This window comes from Crocodylus porosus, unplaced genomic scaffold (assembly GCF_001723895.1).
Source record: "Crocodylus porosus isolate Cpor-Errol unplaced genomic scaffold, CroPor_comp1, whole genome shotgun sequence".
Taxonomy (NCBI): domain Eukaryota; kingdom Metazoa; phylum Chordata; order Crocodylia; family Crocodylidae; genus Crocodylus; species Crocodylus porosus.
The window spans coordinates 72287972-72312188 of record NW_017728931.1 but is presented as its reverse complement, the minus strand read 5'-3'; the positions used below and the strand labels follow the sequence as shown (position 1 = coordinate 72312188).

Sequence of the window (24217 nt, the reverse complement as noted above, 5' to 3'; positions counted from 1 at the left end):
CTGGTTCCTGCCTCAATTCCCAGAAAGTGTTGGGTAGCTTCTTTATCTTTCTGGAGTTCAACATTTCTTATGGAATTGTTTAAATTGGGTATTTTTTATAATTCTGCATAATTATGAAATGTTAGAAAAAAGCAGTTTCATGCACAGCAGTTGTGTGACTTTTTTCTGGAATTAAGATTATTTGTTTGCTTTTTTTTACTCTAGCCAGTGTTTGAATGGAACAATGAAATGCACGGAAACTGCTACATCATCTGCAGGTGATTTATATTCTTGACTCCTTTTATAGTTTCACAGATAAACTGATTGCCATTGAACATTAATTTTCCATATTCACAGACCTCTAAATACCATGACTGTCATAGCAATTTCTGTTATTTAAAGTTATTTGACCATGACTTATATGATCTTGAGGCATAAGTCTTATTGACAGTGCAAATTGTTATAGTCGCTTATGAAAGGTGCCTCTAAAAATTCTGTTTTAGGTCACAGGCCAACATTTTCAAATGTAGGGATATAAAGTTAGGCCCCCAAATCCATATTCTGGTTTTAAAAGAAGCAGCCTGATTTTTCAGAGGTGCTAAGGAGGTTATATTTCATTTGGACTTCTGATAGGATTTGTTACTCTCTAGGATTCCTGAAAAAATTGAGCCAGTTAAGAGACTTATCTAAAGCATACCAAAGTGATAGTTAAGACTCCTGTTGATTTTAATGTATCAGACCCTAGATCTTGGTTTAGATATAATTTATAGGCAGACAGATTTGAATCTTCTAACCATTTAATACCTTTTATCTATATAATTCATAGAATACAAAATTTAAAGTTCTACTTAAATAATAGTATCCCACAACCAATGCATGCTGCAATTTAAAAATACTATTTAAAGTAATTATTTAATTAAACAGTGAACTAAAACAAACTTCAGTGTAAAATAGCATTTGATATTATTTAATATGTATTTTATGTCTGAAGTTCGTGTGTGCCCTGAAGGAAAAACCTACTATGACTGCAGATATCAAGTGCCTGGTTTACCTGCAGCTGGCGTGAACTGTGAGATCTCCTGTGCCAATCTTGTTATGAACTTCAGCTGTGTTCCTCCCCCACCATGTGCAAGTGGTTGCATTTGTCCCCCAGGGTAAGTCACTTTTCAGTGTGTTTGGTACGTTCAGAAGGATAAGAATAATTTTGCTTTACAAGGATGCCCTGCAGTATTGTCTTTTTTTCTTTTTTGTTCCTTTGATAGCACTATGCCTGAATATTCTTTAGCTTTGAAACCATCATATTGTTAACTTACTGAAATGTAATGAAATAGGTGGATCTAAGATTTTGTAAAGGGATGTGTGGCAGATGTGACCTAGGGCTGCAGGGTTTGTTGCAAAGCCCCCAGTTTCCAAGGCTGGTAAGATTCCTCCCCCTGGTTCCCTCCCACACCCCTGCCCAACCACAGGGTGTTGGCCTTGGCTAGGGACCGGCTACCCACAGAGCTGCTCCCCTTTGGGAATGACCTTTAGGGGCACTTGTACATATGATGGGGGTTTCATCTTCACTAAATTAAACAGGTTTATTAAAATTGACATGATGTGCTTTAATTTGTTGTCACTGTGTGTAAGTGACAGCTCCTCCTGCATCTGGATCAGCTGGGCAGTGTGGTGGCAGGTCTCCCTTTCTTGAGCCTGCTCTATGCTTGGGGTGCCTGAAGATTCCCCACTAGCTTCAGATCTCCAGCCACACCTTTGCCTTTCTTTCTATCTTCCATTCCCCCTCTGACCCCACCTGGTTTGAGCTCACTTCCTGTGCAGACTCTGCAGCAGACCCAGGTGTCCAGGGCTGTGGGGAGCTGCACAGTGGAAGGGTGTATGTGACTAGACCACTCCCCTCTCCCCCCTGGATCTGCTACTTAATTTTCTTGTTCTTTTAAATGCATCCCTTAATGAGGAGCCTTATGCCTCTGTCTTCTGTTATGTAGAACCTTGTGCATCTCCCATTTTGAGATGTAGGGTGAAAATCCAAGAACACCCTGTGTTTATCCAGAACATCTGACTAGATATGGTACCTGGGGTCTTTCCTTTAGGACCCTTTGACTGATGGATTGCAGTGATACAAAACAGCTTTTGTAAAGAAAAGAGATATGCTGTTTGTTTAACCAAAAGAACAAAGCACAACGTAACAGGATTTTTAAAACAAGAGGTCTATGTACATACCTGTGTTACTTGAATATGAGGCAGGCATATCTCATATCTTTCTGCCCTCTGGGGGCTGGTTTTCTGTTTGTTCCCCTTAACTCTCTTTCCTGCCCTTGAGTGGCTGCCTTTTGAATCCAGCCAGTGTTTCTTTCTCTCTTATGCTTGGATAGTTGCCTGAAACCAGTTTGCTTAGCTCTGTAGGGGGTCCAGTCCAGGACATCAAAGGAAGTGACTCTCAAAAGGTTTACTGTAAAGTGTATATATCAGGATTCATTTCTTACTGCTCCACTTTTTCTTGAGTGTATTTCCTGGAAATCCTGTATATAGAAAGCATTGCAATAATCCAGTTAAGTATACAGGATTTGTAAATTATAAGTCCGTTCCAAATCTTTCGCAATGATACACAGTTGATTTAAGTCTGAAGGGCCAAATACATAGATATAAGTTGATGTGACTCCATCAGCAGAATGGTATCTGTTTACATCAGTGGTGAATTTTATTACTGAGTTTGGCAAAGCCACTTCATAAGTGAGTAGATCAGATCCTAATGGAGTTCTGATTAAAAATTTTTACCCTACCGTAGGAACTTGTCCCAGCCCCATCTTCTAATAACTTGTAACATACCTAAAAGTCTAAGAAACAATGAGTATTCACTAGTCTTCTTTTAATACTACTACTTAAAAACATGTATGTAATGAGCCTCAGGCACTGCCTGAGGGAAGGGAAGTGCTGGAATGGAGCTAGGGGCAGATCTTGCCCTACTGTCCCCCGTCCTCCATACCCTGCACCTTCACTGCAGCAGCACCAGCTCTGGCTCTGGCTGCAGGAACAGCAAAGAAGCAGTGGTGGTGATACACAATGAAGGAGTAGTGGCTGCTGGTTGGTGCTGCTGAGGGATATGTCATTTTTTTTGCCACGGAAAAACTAAGGTTTTTTTGGCTACTTGTTGCATGTTGGCAGCAAAAAAACAAACAAAAAAAAAACCCCAAACCAAAAAAACTGGGGCCATCTTCCCCAGCAGCAGTGAACCTCCAGCCACTTTTCCTGCACTGTACATCACTGCTGCCTACAGCACAATACTGGCCATTTACCACTCTGAACTTACTAACTGTTCCTGCCTGTTTCTCCCTAGGATTCATCTGTGCTGCTCACTGGTTTGACCATTACTAACAGTTAACTTGTTTAGAGTATTACAAATGCATTTTTCCCTACAAGCTGTCAGCGTGACACTTGCAACAAATCAAACTGTCAAGCTGCCTGAACAGTGTTATGAAAGCTAGCATGATATTTCCACCCCCCTCCCCAATTTAAAATCAAAGTTAAAAGCCCCTAGGTAGGATTACACCCTTCATAACTAGAATAGATTACTTGATCCTCCTTTTCTGAATAATAGATAAAAGGAGACCAGTCTGAAAAGCTGAAGTACAATTCTCTATCATCATAACTTGCATCAAATCACAGGGGATCAAATGTGATGGTACTTGGTTTTTTTAATGAAAGAATAGGCATTTATTTTGCTGTTTATATGAAAAAACCTAATTATTAAATTAGTGCTCTTACTGGTATTAGATTATAAGTTGCTGACAGATATGGAAAAAAACAAACAACCCTTTACCTGAAGAAGAAGCACGTTTGTTAGACCTGGCTTTGCAGCATCTGTATAGATTGGACATTTCAGCAGGGTTTTTTGGCACTTTTATCTAAAGCTGATTCAATTAGCTATTAGATGCAAGTGCCAGCAAAACCCCACTAAAGTGCCTGATCTATACAGACGTTGGGCAAGCCTGGTTCAACTGCCATGATACCTCTTTTGGGGCATGCGCTGGGTTCATCGTGAGGGTGTCAAGTTCAAGATTTTTTTTTACATCTGTAAGCAACCATGTTGTCCAAACATGAAGAGATCAGTTGGGTATTTTGTTCTTAAACCAGTAGAAATGAACAGTGTTCTTTCCAAAATATTTGGGTCAGAAGTTTCTTGTTTTGCATAGAGAAAATGTTACTAATAGGCTTCCTGATGCACAGTTTATATGTAACGAGACTGAAATACAGTTTAAAAAAGATAATTCTCTCTTTGTAAAGTAAAGTGCCTCCCTACCATGTGCCCTGACCTTTTCTAGGGCAAAATATTCTAGTTTGTTCACTCTGAGAGCAGGTCCTAGGCTTCAGTACCTTATGTATTAAGTAAGAGTATCCAGTGGATCTAATTGTGTCTTTCTTTGAGGACCCTGGGTTGAATGGCCCCAGTGACAATTGGGTTAAATGACTTAAAAAACAGTCGTCTTGCAATTGAAAATGCACAATACTACAACTTTAAGGCACCAGTGTTAATTCTAATCTATATATGTGTGGTGTGGAACAATAGGATCTATACCTCAGATTGTGTAATACTTATGCCCTCAAAATTTTTTTGAAGTTTTCTATTCAATTTTTAATTCCTTTCCACATCTTCTATTTCAAGACCTCCTTCCAGACACTGATTTTTAAAAATCCTATGAAGTAAATTGTGTCATGATTTATCTGAAAGGAAATAGATGTCTATCCTAAGAACTTATAGTGATACTGGGAAAATAGTACACTTTGTGTGAACTTTTTGACTGCTACTACAAGCAGCACTTTACAGAACACATTTGAAAACCTTTGCTGTAAAAGACAATTTTGAGCTTGTGTAGTGGGATGTTTACTTTAAATAATTATTTATGTATTTATTTTTATTTTGAAGCATGGCAGAACATAAAGGGAAATGTTATGTTCCTGATAGTTGTCCATGTACCTGGAAAGACAGGGAATATCTGTCAGGAGAAGTGATAGCTACACCTTGCTATACGTGGTAAGTGACTACCATTATTTAAATCATCATGCCTAATGATAAAATTAACTGAAGTTAGCATATTTAACTACGGTGGAACACAATGGTATGCATATGGAGAGGGTGAAACATCATGAAAGAGAATAAGTGGAGAAAAGAAACAGAAAAAGCCACCCAATGAAATCCTAACAAAACAAAGTAGGATGAGTGAGTGAGTAAAGTGGACGTTTAGAGCCTCTGGCCTAACTTGTGCACTATCATCTAGTAAGGGTTGGGGGCTATTTGCCAATTAAGTTACTGTTCAGAGATGGGAGAGCTTGACCCAGTGACAAGACTATGAAAGGAGAAAATTACTCTAAAAAATTAATAAAGCAATTAAATAGCTTTAAATTATTAAAAATAGGGGGAAAATAGTATTTGGCCCTATTTCACAGGGCATCAACCTGGCATGCACTGGCAGTGAGACTTGTGTACTATATCTCATGTACTTTGGATACACAGTCTGTTGGCACTTGCATTTTTGTCAGCTTGCATTCTTTTAATGGTGTGATGGGATCTGATCCCCAAATCATATCTCCTACCATGATTATCAGCTCCAGTCCCAGAATGCACCAGGACTGGCTCAACTCCCCAGTGTAGTCCCAAGGGAAGGGGCCATAGTTGGAACGGGAAGTTAGCTGATTGTTGGCCCTGTCCCAGACAGCCTTGGGTCTGTTCACCCAGGGCTGTCTGGGCTGACAGTCAGCCCTAGTCAGCTCTAATAGCCCTAGGTCCTGAACCTGAGGCTGGCCAGGCCAGGGCCAAAAATCAGAAGATTGCCAAACCCTAATACCCAGCAGCTCTGGCTGGGCATGGCAGGAGAGCTGGGGGAAGCCAGAAGGGCTTCCCATTGGCAGCTTCTCATCCCCCCAAGCCTGGCAGCCTGGCCACAGCCCTTCAGCTGTGGTGTTTAAAATCTCCGTCAGGGGGAAGTCCTTTGCTTTCCCCCACCAGGAGCCTCTAATGCCCCATACCCAACAGTGCAGATGGGACTGTTGGGTACAGGATTTAAAATAGCCACAGAAGCGCTTTGGCTTCCCCTACCTTCTGGCTGGGCCAACAGTTAGAGGCCTGGGGCTATTCCAGATCACGGTCTGATCTTCATCCCAGGACTAAAGGTCAGCGTATTGTCAGCCCTGACCACACGTTAAATTTAAAGTGCCTTACAAACCAGCCTGAAAAATGTTCTGTATCATATGTGGAACGTTTTTATGGCTTGCTTCCCAGTTTATGGTGCCTTAAATCTGGTACACATGTAGCACCCTGCCCATTTATGTTGTGGTTAACATGTTAATCATGGTATAAATGTAATGTATAGAGGAGGCCTGAGTGACAATGTGAAACTTTACTAGCAAGTTACATGAGCCCAATAAAATTATGCGTGCAGAAGTAGAGCATCTGAGCATTTTGCTGTTGCTTACACCATTGCAACTCTACTTAAGTGTCACTCTCACTCTTGTTCTCGCTCTGTCTATCCATAGATAGACATATAGATGTATAGATATACGTTTATATAAAATGATAGGCAAACAGGGCCATCTAACCTGAGCAATTTTGATGAACATTTTATATTAATTTAGCACACACGATTCCCATTGATTTTTGACAGGGGAGCTTTGTATATCAACAAAATATAAATGTTGTGAACAAAAATAGGTCAAGAACAATTTTATTCGTATTCTAAGAATCTGGAGTAGGGATGGGAGGACAGTGTTTTGGTAATGGAGATAGCCATGCTGTCAGCACTACACAAGAAAAGAGTAGAAATGCTCACATGCTATAAATCAGCCTAAAGTGCTTTTATCCTAATTTCCCCCTTTATTGTACCTATGGTTTTAAGCCTACTCATTTGCCACTTGTGTAATATAGCCACACTCCCAATTACAGGGTAGCTTGTAGCATAGCTGGATAAATAGGCCCATTTAAGTTATCTGGGTTTTTTGTGACTCAGAATTAATATCTTAAGAGTTCTGCTTTTAAAATAAGAGTGCATAACAATAAAAAAAAAAGAAGCTCTTTTATGGGATACCGGTAATAGGGGTTCTTTTTACTCTTCTTTTGCAGTATTTGTCGGCGAGGGATATTCAATTGTACTAGTTACCCTTGTCCTGCTGTGTGTACAGTTTATGGAGATCGACATTATTATACTTTTGATGGATTGGAATATGATTATGTTAGTGACTGCCAAGCTTATTTGGTAAAGGTAAGAGAACTGATCACACATTCTTTTTTCTCTCATGCACATTCTTGTACCAGAAAGTAATACTGAACTGGACATGCAAAGGCATCCTCTAGTACTTTTGAATATCAATATCTTTACTAATATCACCTTTGGTAAAAACCTAGGTGCAAGAGAGATGTAAATTAAAGTGTGTGTGGGGGGGATCTATAAAGAATTGTGCTAAAGGCATTTTGATGAATTTAGAAGACAAAATGTGCTGTTAGGATTAATTAAAATACTGGACCCTTCTACACCCTGGTTTGATGCAGGAAATCAAAATGAGACATTGTGCAGATGGTAGTATAAGGGTGACTTGTCCCCATGATGGTCCAGAAATTATGCAAGAAGCCAGAATTTCTTAGGGTGATATCTTTTATTGGACCAACTATGTAGTTAGAATAGAGTTAGACAAGCTTTCAAATGCAAGACATTCTTCATCAGGTTGAAGATGAATCTCTTGAATTCAAAAGCTTGTTTAACTTTATCCTAACTACATAGTTGGTCCAATAAAAGATATCACCCTAAGAAATTCTGGCCCCTCATATTGTGCAGATATTTTTCCCCTCCGCCCTCAGCGAATTACTCCCACCCTGGGTTTACCATTGTGTTCCATCATCTCTAGTTTTTAGATTCAAGCTCTTTGTGGAGCAGTCAGTGCCTATATATAGATATATATTTCTATATATACTCAGTTCTTCTGAGCAAGTGTAAATTAGCAATATTGGTAGGAATTAATATAGGGCATAAAAAAGTTTTAAGGTTGTCTGGCTGTTTTCATTGCTAGAAGTGTTTGCTTAACTCGATAGATAAGAGCTTTTCATTGTATTCCTCTGCGTCACAGGGCACTAAGGGGTGTGCCTACTCCTTTAAGGGCAGAAGCTGCCTAGAGAGAGGGCCCTAGGAGCCAGGCAACCCCCACAGGTGCAGGTTGCTGTGGCAGCAGGCTAATGAAGGAATTAGCTAGCAACTGCACCCAGTCATCTGACTGGAAGAAGGCCAGGCCCTGGGCACATATAAGTCCCAGGGCTGAGACTGGAGGTAGTTAGTGCTCAGGTAGCAACCAGGGGGAAGGAGCTCTTGCAGAAGCTCTATTCAGAGATTATTGTTTGCCATTCCACTGCTGGTAAGGAGCTCCTAAAGTATCTGGGGCTAGGGGGCACACGTTGTTGAGGGAGAAGCTTGCCCTTTAACAGGACAGAGTGTGACCTCCAATGTTGTTGTTATGTTATAGCCCAGGGTCTTGTATTTACATGGTTAGTTGTTTAATCCGGTGGACCGGACAGAGGCTATTGGGGAGGAGGAGGCCTCACTGGGGCACACTTCAGAGTGGAGAGCCCAGTGCCAGTGAGTGTGTGCAGACAGGGATGCAGAGAGCCCAACATCAGTGAGGATGCATAGATAGGGGCTAAGGAACCAGTGATGATGGGAAGCTGAGCTAGATTAAGGCCTCAGAGGGACAACATTTGAATACCACCTGCGAGGCATGGAGCATGGTAAAGGGGCAATTTAGGAGCTGTGCGTCCAGCCCATAAAGCTGGGGGTGTCCCACAAGGCAATAATTTAGAGCAGGACCTAGCAAGGGTCTAAGAACACACATGGTTTAGTGGCGTCCACCAGGACTGTGCCTGTGTAGCAACTTGAGGGCAGCCTTCCTATCTACTATCTATTATCTTAGCCATCAAGATGTGGCAGGTGAGACTAGAAGGTGCCCACACAGCGAAGCTGGCATGGTCACAGGGCCCTAGGGGCATCGCAGCCATCTCTAGGGACTCCACCCCATGATACTCTGTGACCCAAAGAAAGATATTATGTGACATTTATTATTTAAAAAATACTGCTGTATTGCTGTCATGGGCTCTTTCCCTGTAGGAGTTGATAACATGGAAATGACTGTGAAGCTAGACATGGCCTTTACACACATTTGATCTGGTGTGTATACTTTAACCCCAATGCTTGGAAGTTATTGGAAGTCTTCCTATTGGTTTTAAGGTGTAGCCTGTATCACATTCCAAGTATGTGTATATAATTAAAATAAAATTTTGCAGGGGTGAATTTCTTTCTGTTTTTTTATGACTGGCAGTGACAAACTTCTCGTAGCACACATTTACTATCCTGAATCCTGTAAAAGTACCACATGGTGCTTAAAATAGATCATCCTGTTACCATCACAGTAACCTTTTTTGTTGTTAGGAGTGAGAGTTTCTTTCATGTTTCAGTCATATCCTGTAGAAGAACATTTTAACTAGGACTCTAAATTTAGCTGGAGGACTATTGTATGTTAGTCGCCATCTCTTGATTTTTGTGTTGCTTTGGTACAAAGTCAAATCATTATTAGACACTCAGCCTTCTGTCATGGCTATGAATATCTAGTTGATTCTCTCCTATTGTCCAGTCCAGTTTCACCTGCTTTGCAACTCTGCATTGAACTATGTATTGCTTTGCAAGAGAACCACTGGGAGTGTTTGGAGTTCTAAAGTTCAAGAACGAAGGTTGGCAGGCACATAATCAAGACACATGGCACATTACCAGTAGTCCTTTAATCCAGTGAACAAGATGTCACAAGTGATGAAAATGCTGCCTATGTAGATCTGTGATATCAGAACTAGCCTTGTTATGTTGCAGACAGGTGCAATGATAGCTCTGCCTAGATAGAAGCTTTTCAGACTCGTGGTGGGTTTTTTTTAACAATAAAGATGTGGTGTTTCACAATAACTAATTTGTATGCAACCCTTGGGTTCCTCTTTAGCGTTGAGAGATTTCATCACTCTTACTGAAGTATTGTTTACTATAAAATAGGCATTGCATGATGACTGCAGAATAGATACTATTATGGGTACAGTTCTGTATGTAAAATAATGAGGAGTAGTGAAGAGACTGATTTTTATTCCTTAATGATGCTGATGTTTTAGCAATACGTTTCTATATCTTGATGTGTGATTTCTGAATTAAATAGCTGTCCCTGGGATTAGGTTAATCTGTTTTATTTCCCTGCCTCAGATTCCATATCTTTAGCCAGAATACTGTATGACAAGTATTTAAGATAAGTCCATGATAGTTTTAAAATATTGCATTTAGTGCAATATTGCAATATCAGTGGTGCTCAACCTTTTTGTCTAATGGGCGGTAGTGCCCAGTCCCTCCACAGGCTGGATCTGGCTGGTGGTCCCAATCTGGTGACTGGGGCAGGGGTGGCAAGGCCCCATAGAGCTGCAAGGAGAGGGGCAGAGGGTAGCCCAGTCTCAACCCATCCATGTTCTGGATGGGGTCTTCGCCTAACCCCAACCCAACCCTGTGGAGGGGGAGGCAGCATAACCCAACTCCAGTCCAGTCCCAAGGTGGGGGTGGGGGTGTGGTCTTATCCCACGGGAGGAAGGGGGTGTCACTTGGCCACAATTTGGCTGGGTGGGAGGGAAGGGAACATGGCCATGTCCTGTGGGAGGAAGTGGTCATGGCTCTCAGCTAAATGGAGGGAAAGGTAGATGGCCCAAATGTGGGGGAGGCAGCAGTAGGGGCCATAGGCCAGCCCCAAAATAAACTGGGCAGGGGGAGGGGCCAACCCCAACCCAACCATGCATGCGTAACCAAGCTATGCATGAGTGACCTAACCAACTGCAAGAGAGCGTGGCCTGGCCCCGATCTGATTGTGTGTAGGGAGGCTTGTGGTCTGAATGGCCCCACGGCATAGGGCTTGGGATTTTGGCAGTGGGGAGGGGTGGCAGTGTTAACTGACACTGCTCCCCTGCCACCAGATTCCCTGACCCATGGGGAGCCCTGCGGATCAGATTCCAAGGTTCTGTAGGCCATATTTGGCCGGTGGGCCAGAGGTTGAATACCCTTGGTTTAAATAGGTGAAATTGGCTCAGCGCATGACCTCCTGTATTACTTGTAGGAGCTCAGGTGTGGTGGTCCAAATTGTTACCCAGTCATCATCCCTAATTCTAAGTAGGCATTCATTTGCACACTGCTAATTTCTGTGTTTGTATATATAGACAGGTAGTTGGGTTTCCAAATGCTGTAGTTTTACATGCTGAAAGAAGCCTTGTTGTTTCCAATTTAGAAAATGCTGTGGCTTTTCCTTTTATAATCAAGAGATGCCATTGAAGTTGAGATTTCTTTGCACTAGGCACTTTACAAGTACATGGTACAAGACTTCCTTTGCCCTTGAGAGCCTCCATTTTACATAGATGAGACAGGTAAATGGGGTCAGACGAGAGACACAAGCAAAAGGGCCATAAAACATGCCAAAACCAGGAGTAATGTCCAGATCTCTTAACTCTTAGTTTACTACCCTATCCACTAGACCACATTACCTCTTCTAAGAAGTAGGACTGAATGGCATATCTGATATAATACTATCAGATTATATTTTCAACCCTGCTGGTGCTTAGGGAAAAAGATGGAATGTATTTTTCCCACTCTTCCTGAGAAATTGTCACCATTTAAGAAATATGTCCATTTGATTTGTTGCACAGCATGTTCTGCACCAGATTTTCAAAAGGGCTAGGCACACAAAAGCATAGGTAAACTGCACATCCATTTAGCATGAACAAACAATTTAGGTACATAGTTGCAAATGTAATGTATTTGAAAATCTGGCCACATGTTTGTTATTACAAAGATGAATGTGGTCTGCCTGACTAAAAAGTGGATGATCTAATATTAAGACATGAAGACTGAGAGTCTGTTTGGGACAACATCTGGGCCTGGGGAATTTTACCACCGACTCTGTCTCAAGATCCTTGTCTAGTTATATGTACAGTAGCATAAATTTTGCCTGATGCAAATGCATATTATATTTACCTACTGGTAGTTCACAATATTATTATGAGGCTCAGCTAATAAATAAACGTAAAGTTCACTGAATACTGTGGATACAAGCAGCTAAAGATACCATATTATGTATAAAGCAATATGAGAATCATCTCTCTTTTTGCTGAAAAATGAGTTCCTGCAAGTTGTAGTTTAACTTGGCAGTTACCCTTTTTGAATCTGGTACACTGTTAAACCATTCTCTTTAATTTGATAGTATTGGTCTATCTATATAAACACAGAAATTAGCTGCATGCAAATTAATGCCTACATAGAATTAAGGGATGATGATGATAATAATTTGGACTACCATACCTGAGCTGCTACAAGTATGTATTAGTATTGTCTTCTGTACAAATGAAGCTCTCACTTTTTTTATTCATGCACCTGCTTATAGAAGAGGGAAAAGGAAAGAAATTAAAACTTTCAGTCAATTAAGACACTTTAAACCATAGGTTTGGTGTAATTATTCTGTCAGTTCCTTTTGTTTAAATAAACACCAGAAGACTATAAAGACTTTCTATGAAAGTTTCAAAACTTTTCTCTGTTGGGTAGCAAATGTCTGAAAATTTAATGCAGCAGTGTTTACTTAAATAAGAAAATTATTTTCCATAATTGGTAACATTGTTCAAGGAATTTTGATTGACCTACAATACAATAATATGAATTGAGAGACAGGAAAGGTCACTGCACTGGTACATGACTTCTCTGAGAACATGTCCAGTTTTATCCCTATCAAATAAAACTATGCCTTAATTAACTAATCCTTTCAAGGCAAAAAGTCTCTTCAGTGTAGGTCAACAAATCTTTCACTTCATTGTAAGTCAAGTAAACGGCTCTTTTTGGCAAGTCTGAATATTGATGAATTCATGCCAACCAAATGCTTTAGATAAATAGAAGATTTAAGTTGCTTGCTTTATGCTGTTTCCCTTTTTTTCCATCTATGATTCTGTGCCTAACAGCTTAGAAAAATAAAACAACGCTATTTTTCTAACCTTTTTACTGTAGAATAACTAAGATGTCATTCACTTTAAGCATGGGTAGGTTGAGGACTTTGTAAAGTGGGGGTGCAGAAGAAGTGGCTGGTGCTGCTGTCACCTGTCCCCCTGACTCCTAACTTCAGGACAGGCAGACAAGTCCCTGAATTGGGTAAGAACTTGCTGCTTGGCTCCTTTTCCCTTCTTCACACTTAGTGGCACTTCCATTCCCCTGCTATGCCCCCTTCCCTGCCTGCTGCTACTGGTGTCCCTGGCTGACCTAGGTGTAGGAGGAGCTCCAGAGTTCTTTCTGCCGTGTTCCAGCTAGGCTCAGTTAGGGACAGCAGTGGTGGTGTGCAGATTTTCCTTCCCTGAGCCTGGTCCTGGGCTCGGGTGGGTAGGGGGCACCTATCACCACCCCTGCCACTGTCCCTGACTGAGTCTGGCCCATGTCTGGTCCAGCTAGAACAGGTCAGGAGAGGTCTGGAATTCTCCCCTGCCCCCTTAGTCAGTTAGGATGGAGCACCTGTGGGGGGAAGGGGGAGGCAGGGGCAGGAAGGAAGGGGGAAAAGGGTCCTGTAATAACCTACAGATTCCTGCCGGTTGGAATGAAAGTCGTAGTGGGGATGATTTGGAGGGTGTCACCCAACACGTTTGGAGAATTTCATTATAGCTCCAAGCACACATTGCATATCAAGCAGCAGGACTTGAGCACATGGCACTTCATGTAAAGATCTAAGTTCTTGTAGTCCAAATGGAGTCCCTCTTATTATTGCACAGCACTCTGTGCATGAAACATGGTGGCAGCAGGTGAGAACCACAGTGAATCTATGATTTAAGTATCACCTATATGGCAAAGGGAACAGGCAGCATGGAAGGACTTGGTCTCCCTGAATGTTTCGATTTCCAGTCAAAGAACCTGGCAGCAGTTGGGAGCAGTAAAAAGAAGAGCTGACCTTGTACATACAATTTACCATGCCACATGAGTATGAGAAAACAAAGGTTAACCTATTTCATTGCGTCACTGAGACAAAGGGAAGAGAAATGTGCATAATACTTTTTTCTGAGGGGCCCATTACAGCAGCTAATGAAGGCTTTTTATGAGTAGTGTGACCACAGAAGAAATGAGACCATAGAAAGTTACTGGCCTGTTGTTTGTTTGTTGTTTCTTTTTTCTTTAACAGAGAATCAGGTTCCAGTAGGTAATTATGGCAATAGGCAATATATAGTTATAGGCAATAGATAATTATGTTACAAAGCTGAAAACACTGGCATTCGCATGTAATTTTTGGGACCATAAGAGACTCTGTTATTAGAGCCAGAATTATTTGTGGGATATCTAAGGGAGAGACTGTTGAGAGGCTGATCTAACTCTGGACAAGTGTGATCACTGCACAAAGCTCTGCACATGAAATGGGGTGGGGGGGTGAGGAGTGGGGAACATGTCACTGAGCAGGAAGTGGGAAATTCTTACCTGCTTCAGAGACTTTTCTTTTTAACAAAGTTCCCTGGCTGCTGCTTCTATGGCAGTGTGGTTGGAAGTGGGAGGGGGTGCAACTGTACCATTGCACCCCCTCTGGATCCACCCCTAAAATTAAGTACTACATAAGCCAGTGTATTATTTCACTGATGTTTAGTACTTTTACTTAAATTACTGCCCATCTGCAGCATGGATGTTTGGTTTGATAATTTGTGCTGTAGTTTAGTTTGTGCCTCTGTATTGATTGTACAATGTCAGTGTGGTCAGTCTGCAGCCAACTCAAACCGCTCATTTCTAAGGAGAAGAATTATATATTTAATGACATGGGATATGTTTCCTTTCCAGGGAAGAATTTGATAGGTACTATAGCCTGAATATCACTTGTTCTCAAATGAGAGTTCTATTTCAATACTAAGATGTTGTTTCAAAGCTGCTGAGGTCAGTGGGAATTTTTCACTTATCTCAGTGGATTTTGAATCAAGCCCTAAAGCTAAGAAAAGATAGGATAGGTCTCTCTCTTGCCTCCTGAGGGATAAAGATGGAATAAAGGAGGAAGACAGAAGCCCCTTCTTCTCTGAAGCAGCTGCAATGTAGCTATCCCCAAGTTTTCATGATTCAGTCCATCCAAAATCATAGAAGTTGCCTTAAAGCAAGTTTTTAAATATTCTTTTTCTTTTAGTTTGCCTTCTGGTTTTTGAGCCCTTAAGGATTACATTTTCAAGCATAACTTAATTATAAACTTAGAAACTTAATTTTAAAAAGCTAAGATTCCTGTATAATGAACTGACTTCAGAAGTTGGGAGCATTAAGAAAACAATTGCTAACTTATAGTGGAATCACTAGAAACAGCAATGCTGTAATAGAATGAAAAAAAATCCTCCACATCCCTCATAACCAGCACAATAAGAAACTAATTTTTTAGCTGCCCATCACTGAACATGGAAAGTAACATCTTTGGGTAAATCCAATATCTTTTATTAGACCAACATTTTGGGATGTGCATTTCACGACCAAAAATATCTAAAGCTAAGTAAATAACACAGACTATTCTTAGAAAATAAATATCTGTCCTGGGGAGTTGGGGGGACAAAGGAAAAGGGGTGGGAGACCCCTCCCATGGTATGGGTTAAGGCAGGGACAGCCCGCCAGGGTAGTCTCACTGCCCTGAATACACTTGAGCACAGTGGAAAACGGGCTGGAGCAGCAAAGAGGGGATGGGAGCTGATGCTGTTAGGGGATCAGGTTGACCATCGACTGGCTGTCCCAAGAGACTGGGATATGGCTGGGGTGTAGGGGAGGTGGAGCCCCAAGAACATCCGCTTGTGACAACACCTGGCACATGCACTGCTACAAGAAGGAGCCACACTACTGAACAAAAGATCCAGGATGTGGCAGGTAAGTATGGGGTATCTCTTGGGGACAGCGTGACCCAACATCACGGCTGCAGGAGCCGCCCCACAGCAACTGCTGGGCACCCACTCCAGGGCCACCAGAGAGAGACTCCACAAGGCCAGGCAGGTACAATGTCAATTTGTAAAAAGTGTTTGCAGTGGAAGTGATTTAAAAAAAATAATCTATGCAGGGAACAAAACCACAGTATGAGACCAATCTATCAGATCAAACCAGCTTGAGTTATTAAAATTAAAACATCATATTTTCTAACATACAGCATGAACCTTTTTTAAAAAAACAACTGCTAGAGATTGGAATGTACATTTAATGTGGGGAAATATGGTAACAGCAGTTTCAGCTGCTTAAGCTTTTTCCAGGTGAAAGTAGAAAGAACTACTGGGTGAGTTTGGTTTATCTTAAACCAGCAAGGGGTCTGGGACAGACATTGCATAAACCGGTTTGACCTGAATCAGTTAAGTCTGATACTACATTCACTCAGATTTATCTCAAACCAGTTTCAGCCATTTTCAAACGGGTTTATGTGCATTGAACAGCTGTTTTGTTACAGGTTTAAATCAGCTTCTGATTACTTAAACTGGTTTATGTGGAATGTCTGTCCCTAGCCTCAGTGTATGGGGTAGAGGGTGGGTGTGTGGGGTGGTGAGGGCATGTGCGATGCATGGGGAGGCCCAAGAAGCCCCTCACAGGCTGGAACTTGCCAGTCTGCATGGGAAAAGCCATTATTTCCCATGTTTTTCTCTGTTAAAAGATAATCCATTTTTAAAGTTTGCTGATCCATTTTTAAAGTTTGTTTGTGATGCTTTTGTGTATATTCTTGCTACCCAGAGGTTGAGAAACGCTGCTCAAGAGAGAGACTCCTTTTCATATCAGTTACTGGAAGTCCTGCTAGGGTCATTAACCAAGCCTTCAGAGATCTCTCTCTTCATTCTAGTCTTTAGTTGGAGAGTCCAGTGCTCAGATAACTTTGGTTTGTACCCTTTTTTAAAACTTTTTATCCTCCCTCCAACCATAAGATTTGATTACAGTTGGCAATAGATTTATGTTCTTGTTCCATTTTTTCCAGATCAGTGATTTCAGACTCGATTACTCAACATACCTTTCTGTCTCTACCACCTGGCTCTGTAGACCATTAAATTATTTGGTGAATGAATCGCTTTTGTTCTCCAACAAAAGAAAGATTTCTTTCAATTTGTGCAGATTAGCATGGAGGGTTTCCAGCAATGTCTGGAGCAAAGTTTCTTGCATGAGGTTGGTGTTGATTGAAGAGGTACATGGTGTAGTGCACAAATTGGCACCTCAGTGTGGAGATGTAGCTGCTTAGCAGCAGTGACCAAAAAAATTTAGGGAAGTAACCTTTCCTCACTGCTTTTTTGTATTTTGGTATTACGATTGAGCATCCAGGAGTCCCTTTGACAATTAATAAGTAATTGAAACATTAATAATTTGTTGGCTGCCTGAAGAGCAAGATCACTAAGAAAATGACTTATTTGGAATTCTAATAATGTGGGATAATACTTCTAGTGCATGTCAGCTGCTGTAGACTATTACATTCATAATCTATTAATAGAGCAATGTGCTATATTAATGAGCAAAAAGAATGTTATATGCTGCCATTGTAGATAATCACCTGAAGTGCACTGTCTCTTTGCCTTTGAGAGCCCTTCATCATATGTGAATTCCAGCCTGTTGAGTCAGGTTGACAGTGTTAGTGAGAACCATCTGGAGATGCTGTTTTAAATATGTGCGTGCGAATCTGAGCATGGATTTTGATGGAGAGATGTGAAGTGTGAATTAAACTTTTGGTGAGCTAAGCCAGAAAACTAAGGTTCTTCAGGTCTAAAACCATGGAAACCAAACTTTGATTTAGACAGAGAATCAAATTCATCTCCTAATAAAAAAGGTATAGCAGTGCCTAGGCTTTTAGCTGTTGATATTTACTGGTATTCTGAAATATCCTTTTATTATACAAGAAAAAAATTGCTGCCATAATGTCTCCTTAAAATCTTTCCTTTTAATTATTTTATTTTTTCAAGAAAAAAGCCCTATTCAAATCAGTGACAGTGCAATGAAACTGGTATATCGGCAACATACCAGTTAATAATGAATCAATATAGCATGCTATGTATAGAAAATATTTATATATTTAAAACTAAAAGAAACCAGTACTTTCCAGTAACCATGCCGCTGAGATAGAGATAATATCTCAAAATGGCTCATGCTGTTGGTGATTGTATCGCTTGGATACTTGAACCTTCCCAAAAACTTTAATCTAGAGTATATCACATTTTTAATTAGAAAAGGATTGCTGTAATGTAACCCAAGCAAATGCCAAATCTGATACACAAGCAGGGCAAAGTTAAAACACGAAACAAAAGAGAATCTGTTCAAAACTATTTTATGCATTCTTTTTCTTAAAATTTAAAAACAAAAATATCCTCCTTTGTCTTTGTGATTTCATTATTTGTTTGTAATTTTTATACATAATTAAAGGAAAACGTGGATATAGAAATAGGCTTAGGAGTATATTGAATTTACTTAGTAGAATGTATTGAGTAGAAATATTCCATTGTGATAGTGCCCTTCTGTAGTGACAATAGTCGGATTTACCACAGAGTTACTAGGACATTCTGTCTTACCATCTTGTCCTACCATAAAAGAAGTCAGAAAATAGGGAGCCAGATTAAGAGCTTTATTTTTGTCTCTCCTATTATTTACGCACATACGATGCAAGATGGTTTGCATGTAATGGATCTTCATTATGAACTGTTGGGTGTCTACTCTGTCCTTCAGGTATCGTTTTAGAAGTTGGTTCTGAAGAAACAGAGCAGATAAACTGCAAGTGTCTGTGATTTGAGCTGAAGGCTAGAATAAGCCCATTCTTGCTCCCCTTGATTCTGCCAGTCATCCCACCCAATACAATGCTCCCCATTTCATAGATTTTTAGGGTCAGAAGGGACCTTGGTAGGTTGAGTCTGATCCCCTGCCCTGGGCAGCAAAGATCACTGGGGTCAGATGACCTCAGGCAGGTGCTCCAGTCTCATCTTTAAAGACCTCCAGGGTAGGGGAGAGCACCTCCTCCCTTGGACACCCATTCCAGATTCTGCCAGTTTCTGCCAGTTTATTTGATACAATCTTCATTCATTTTTTTTTTCAAATGCTGTGAAAATGTTATGCTTTGCAGACTTATAAAAAGATTAAATTCCTACCATGTGGAGATTGCAAACAAAAATAGACCTAATATAAACATGGAACCATAGTGAGGAGAAGAAGAAGAAGAAGAAGGTAACAATGTTACAGGCAGATGTTGCAGAGCACTTGGGCACGGTGCTCCTTTTAAAGAGGGGAAACTGCTAAGGGAGAACCCTAGCAGTGAGTGAGGAGCCCCAGCTGCAGGTTGCCAGGGCAACCAGAGTTAGCTGGTGACCCACACCTGCCAGCGGTCAGCTGACCAGAAGGGGCATTTACATTTAAACCCCAGGGCTGGTTCCCCGCCAGCAGCCACAGGAGAAGGAGCTCTGCTGGAGCAAACAGAGGGGAGAAGCCTGACTGCACGAACAGCTCCTGATTGATGTTATGGGGTGGAGAATTCCCTGGTAGGGACTGAACGATGTTTAGTAGCTTAGATTTTATGTTATAGCCCAGGGGCTTGTGTTTTGTGTTTGCTGTTTAGAACCGGAGGTTTGGGTGAAGCTATCAGGGGTTGTAGGAGGCCTCATAGGGGAGCCATAGCAGCATGGAGACCCTAGACCCAGAGAGGGGGGCAGCATTGACGAATGCCCATTGGGGTGCCCAGTGAGGCAGGGCTGCAGAGAGCCCAGGGAGGACAAGGGGGCCAGAGTAGAGTAAGGCCCAGACTAAATTATGTGAGTGCCATCTGTGAGGCTTGGGCTGCATGGTAGGAGAGAAAAGGAGCCACAGATAGCACCCCCTTGCATCGGGGCAGTTAATAGGCAGCCTCCTGCTTAATTAGTATCTTCTAATTAATCAATTAACAACAAGGCATGGCAGGAAAGAAGGCGGGCGGTTGGCCCATAACAGGCGGGTGGGGTCACCAGTGGACAGAGAAGGTTCTTTGGGTAAATATTTTTGTTAGACCAGCTGAATAGTTGGAAAAATTGTTCTTTACAAGATTCTGGGCACAAACACCCTTCTTCAGATAAAGGAAAACTTTCTCTATGCCTGAAGAAGGGTGCTTGTGCCCATAAGCTTTTGAAGAACTTTCCCTGCCCCAATTATTCAGTTGGTCTAATAAAAGATATCACATTTACCCCCAAAATCTTGTCTGCCTATGTCCTTTGATCAACATGGCTACAACCAACACCCACAAAAATGTTATGTGATTTTGCTCACAAGGTTCTTTGAGTAGATGTGATATCTTTTATTATACCAACTGAGTAATTGGAACAAAGTTCTTTGCAAGCTTTTGGGTACAATTATCCTTCTTAGGCATAGGGAGACTCTGCTGTTGGTCTGAGGTCTCCAACGAATGAAAGAAGCCAGAAGTGTGACAGGAGGTCAGTGAGAATCTAAATAGGTAGAAATTAGGAAAACAATGGGTAGAGAAGGGGGGGGGGGCGGGAAGCGGGAATGGGTGAAGGAATGCCAAAGTTCAGCAAGGGAGACTCTGTTGTAGTAATGAGTTCTCCAAGGTAAAAGAGAGGCAGTCTATGAAAAAGCAAATAGCTGAAAATTAGAGAGCAAAGGGTAGAGACGGAGTGGAGGGGAGGAAGGTTTGCTTTTTATCAGTCCTGTCATTGGTTCCAAGTGTTACAAATATAGATATAAACTGACTTCATTCTCCATTTTCCTTCATCAGTGGTCCTCTACGTATTGACAGTCCTTCTGTATTATATTGCCTCTCATTTCTAATTTGATCTGTTTGTAACCTTAGAGACTAACTGGTTCAGTAAGTCATAAGCTTTTGTAGGTGACAGACTACTTTGTCAAATTAGTAGCATCTAATGAAGGAGGCTGTTGCCTATGAAAACATATGCCATTCTGAACAAATTGGGCAGAAAGCAAGGCAGGGCAACACCCTGAAGACAGACCAGGTAACTAGGTCCCCCTGTACCTAACCCTTTTGTAAGACCTTGAAACTATGTAGTAGTGCCACCTGGTGACTCCCACTAATATTGCACAGAACTCTTGTAGCAGTTCACTGGCTTACTGGGCAAAACTCTAACACTGTTTCTGGTAAGCAAGAAGCAGAATTTAAAACTAAATTGTGTGTGTTTATTGATATACTGTCATATACTGTATTCATGGGGGAGGGGAATACATGTTTTTGCAGAGGAAATTTAGCACTTCTGGGAGAAGGTCTAATGAATGACAGAATTATTGCTAAATTATTATATATGGCTTATGGAATATGCTGAAGCCCCAAATCCTTAAAGCTGTGCTGGAAGTTAGTAAGCTTCAGTCCTCCAAAATGCTGAGTGCACTGATGTCTGTCCAGAAAAGCAAATGTGTATCCTTTGCTAACTTTGTTGGATTGGAAGTGCAATGTAGAATTGAGCCCTTAGAGAACAATTGATCGTAGGGAATTAAATATTGGAACTTGTGAAACAAAATGATGGGATTCTATGAAGTATGAAAAGGGTAATTGCCAAAAGTCTGACTGTAGAAAGTCAGTGGCCTATTTCTGGAAATAGCAACAAAGGGTAGACAAGTTCAACTTTTTTCCACTAATATCCAGTTTTCAAATCTCCCTAGTTCATATTGTTTGGCTATATATGGAAAGCTTTGTAACCATACAGAATTAAAAATTTGGACTAGATATAATTCTTTTCCATCTCCAGCACATCCATTGATGCTGTGGTACATGCAATGACACTAGTACAGCACAAAGCTTGGTACATTATTCAGAGCAACTGCTAACTTTTGATATTGTGACCTGGGAAAGATGGAGAAATGGCAGGCCTTTCGTGCCTTTTACTGCCAAGTGTTGCTGTTATTCTGTAATATTCTAATGTGGGCAGATTTCAATGAAGCAAAATTAAAACAAAACAAATAAAAACAGCTAATATTTAAAGTCATTAACGGAATTGGATTTTGTGCAGTAGAAGCAGGTGTGCAGTTCTTAATAATTGGCATTGATGGCAAGAACGGAATCCTAACACAAATAAAAAACTTAGTTCCCAAGCATTACTTAGGAAAATAAATTGCCTCTATTTCCCAATTTTTTATGTGAAGAAACATGGAATAAAGCATAATTAAGAAGTCTAGAAAAAGAACATTCTGAGAAGTTAGAACTGACAATGAGTTTTTGACTGACTGCCCAGATCTGTGACTCTGTCTTCTGTGTTGCTTAGCAACTCCATGTTATCACAAAGAAACTGATATTAAACTGGAACAGGCTGGATATGGTAATTTACGTGGGAAGATACTGGTTTCTCTTGCAGTGGGGAAAACTATTATTTCTAGTCTCTGTCAGCATCGAGTCTGTTTCACATGACAAACTGTAGTGCATCCATTCGTGTACACTTTACCTAAAAAGGTAAAGAGCGACTCTGGTTTGGGAAGTAACTGTAAAAATGATACCTTGTTGTTCACTAGATTTGATCCTTATATGTACTTGGACATGTCTACCCACGTTGATGATCTTTTACAGTATATTGAAACTAGTTCAGATTAGAAAGATTAGAAAAATTGATTATTACTGAAACCTTCTTAGTCCTTTGTTTTGCTAGGTGCTGTGCAAGCACAGAGCAGAAAGATCATACGGTGCAAGTTGTTCCAGTTTTTTTTTCTTATACTTCCAGTCTTGCCTTCGTTTTACCCATTGAATACAATGGACTTACACATCTATTACTCAAGTCATGGCTATAGTGGAGTGCCAGGGTGTCCCTGCTGGGTTGCTCCCAAACAGGCCCTGCCCATCCACTCCTGCTCGCATGCTTGAGATGGAGAAAATATACATGAGGCAGCTCCGGGTCATCCTAGTGGATGTACTTAAGCTTGCTGGAGTCTCTGCAGGTGTTGTCAAGACCAGAGACATCCCCTGGAATGACTTTACCAATATATTTCTGTATTTGGGTATGCACTTAGGAGTGGATGGTTGAGACTTGGCCTGGTCAGGACCCACTGCTGCCATGGTATAGACATAACTACACTGCTTAATTTGAATACCTTGAGACTAAATAGAAATAGCCCAAGTGACAATCTGCCAGCTTCCTTATGACTGGTGAAGAGACCACCTGCTTTCAGATCCACTGAGGAGTGGAAAAATCTGGTAGCTGAGGGTAGGGAGTGGAATAACTGAGCAAATTTGATCTTAACACAAGAGACACAGAATATAATCATTTTAAGGGGTGGAAGGTAAAGGAGTGGACAAGAACCTTAGCTTTTAACAGAAAAAGCTGTTTCTGAGGATTCTGGTTAATTCAGGAATTCTTTTTTTTCCTCTTAGTAAACATTTGTAACTTTTTTAGCAAAAAGACTAGCTCGGCAGACTTTTCAGACTACAGGCTGAAATGACCTGACCCAGCTCATAGAAAGGCAGGTGCTAGGACCCATCCACCCGCACCACCACCATGCTGCACTTTTACCAAATGCCACTGAAGCCCAACGTCTGTGGGCTGGATCTGTGGAATGTCTGTGGGCTGAATCTGGCCTGTGGGCTGTAGGTTGCTGGCCTTTGCCCTAGCTGTATTTCTGCTAGCCAGCTTTCAAGTTAGAAAAATCCAAGGAAGTACTTGTTCTCTTACAGGAGTAGTCCAACTACTTGCTGGCCTTATCTCATCTGCAGAGTTAATTGAGACATTACTCAAGTTCTGTATTTGACTCAGTGTGTTGTCAGTTGTCCATATTATTAGATGTCAATGCTACTGATGCAACTAGCCTTACAAATGTTATTTCTGGCCCTGCTGAGGGAATTTATCTGCTTAAATGCCTTTCCCACTTCCTGCCTCCTAGAAAGAAACTGCCAATCTGAGCTATATAGGAAGAGGCAGAAATCCCTTTTCCCTGCCCTTCAGATGGCCCACAGTAGTAGTTCCCAGACTAGAGGTTGACTCCAAATTGAATCCTAAGCCTAGAGAAATTTCATTATAGTGGTTTGGCTTGGCATGGTGGTCATGGCATAGAAATATTGGGAACCACTACTTTTGAAGGCTTTGGGTGAGGAGGATAAGAAAGAATGATATCATTCTTTCAAGAGGAAGAGGGTGTAGAAAAGTCCAGCAGCTCAGGGCAGCCCTGCTGTTCCCCAGCAAAACACTGTTCAACATCTTCATCAGCGATTTGGACGAGGGGGTAAAAAGCACCCTGTTCAAATTTGCTGATGACACCAA

The 24217-nt window shown here is 41.2% G+C and overlaps 1 protein-coding gene across 1 annotated transcript in view; it reads left to right on the top strand.

Moving 5' to 3' along the window:
- The window catches only part of OTOGL (otogelin like), a 170165-nt gene that overhangs the window by 61613 nt on the left and 84335 nt on the right, over positions 1–24217 (top strand). The window contains exons 22-25 of the mRNA XM_019543930.1: positions 205–257; positions 971–1133; positions 4901–5008; positions 7091–7229. Of these exons, the coding sequence (XP_019399475.1) occupies positions 205–257; positions 971–1133; positions 4901–5008; positions 7091–7229 (463 nt within the window). The remainder of the gene's footprint in view (positions 1–204; positions 258–970; positions 1134–4900; positions 5009–7090; positions 7230–24217) is intronic.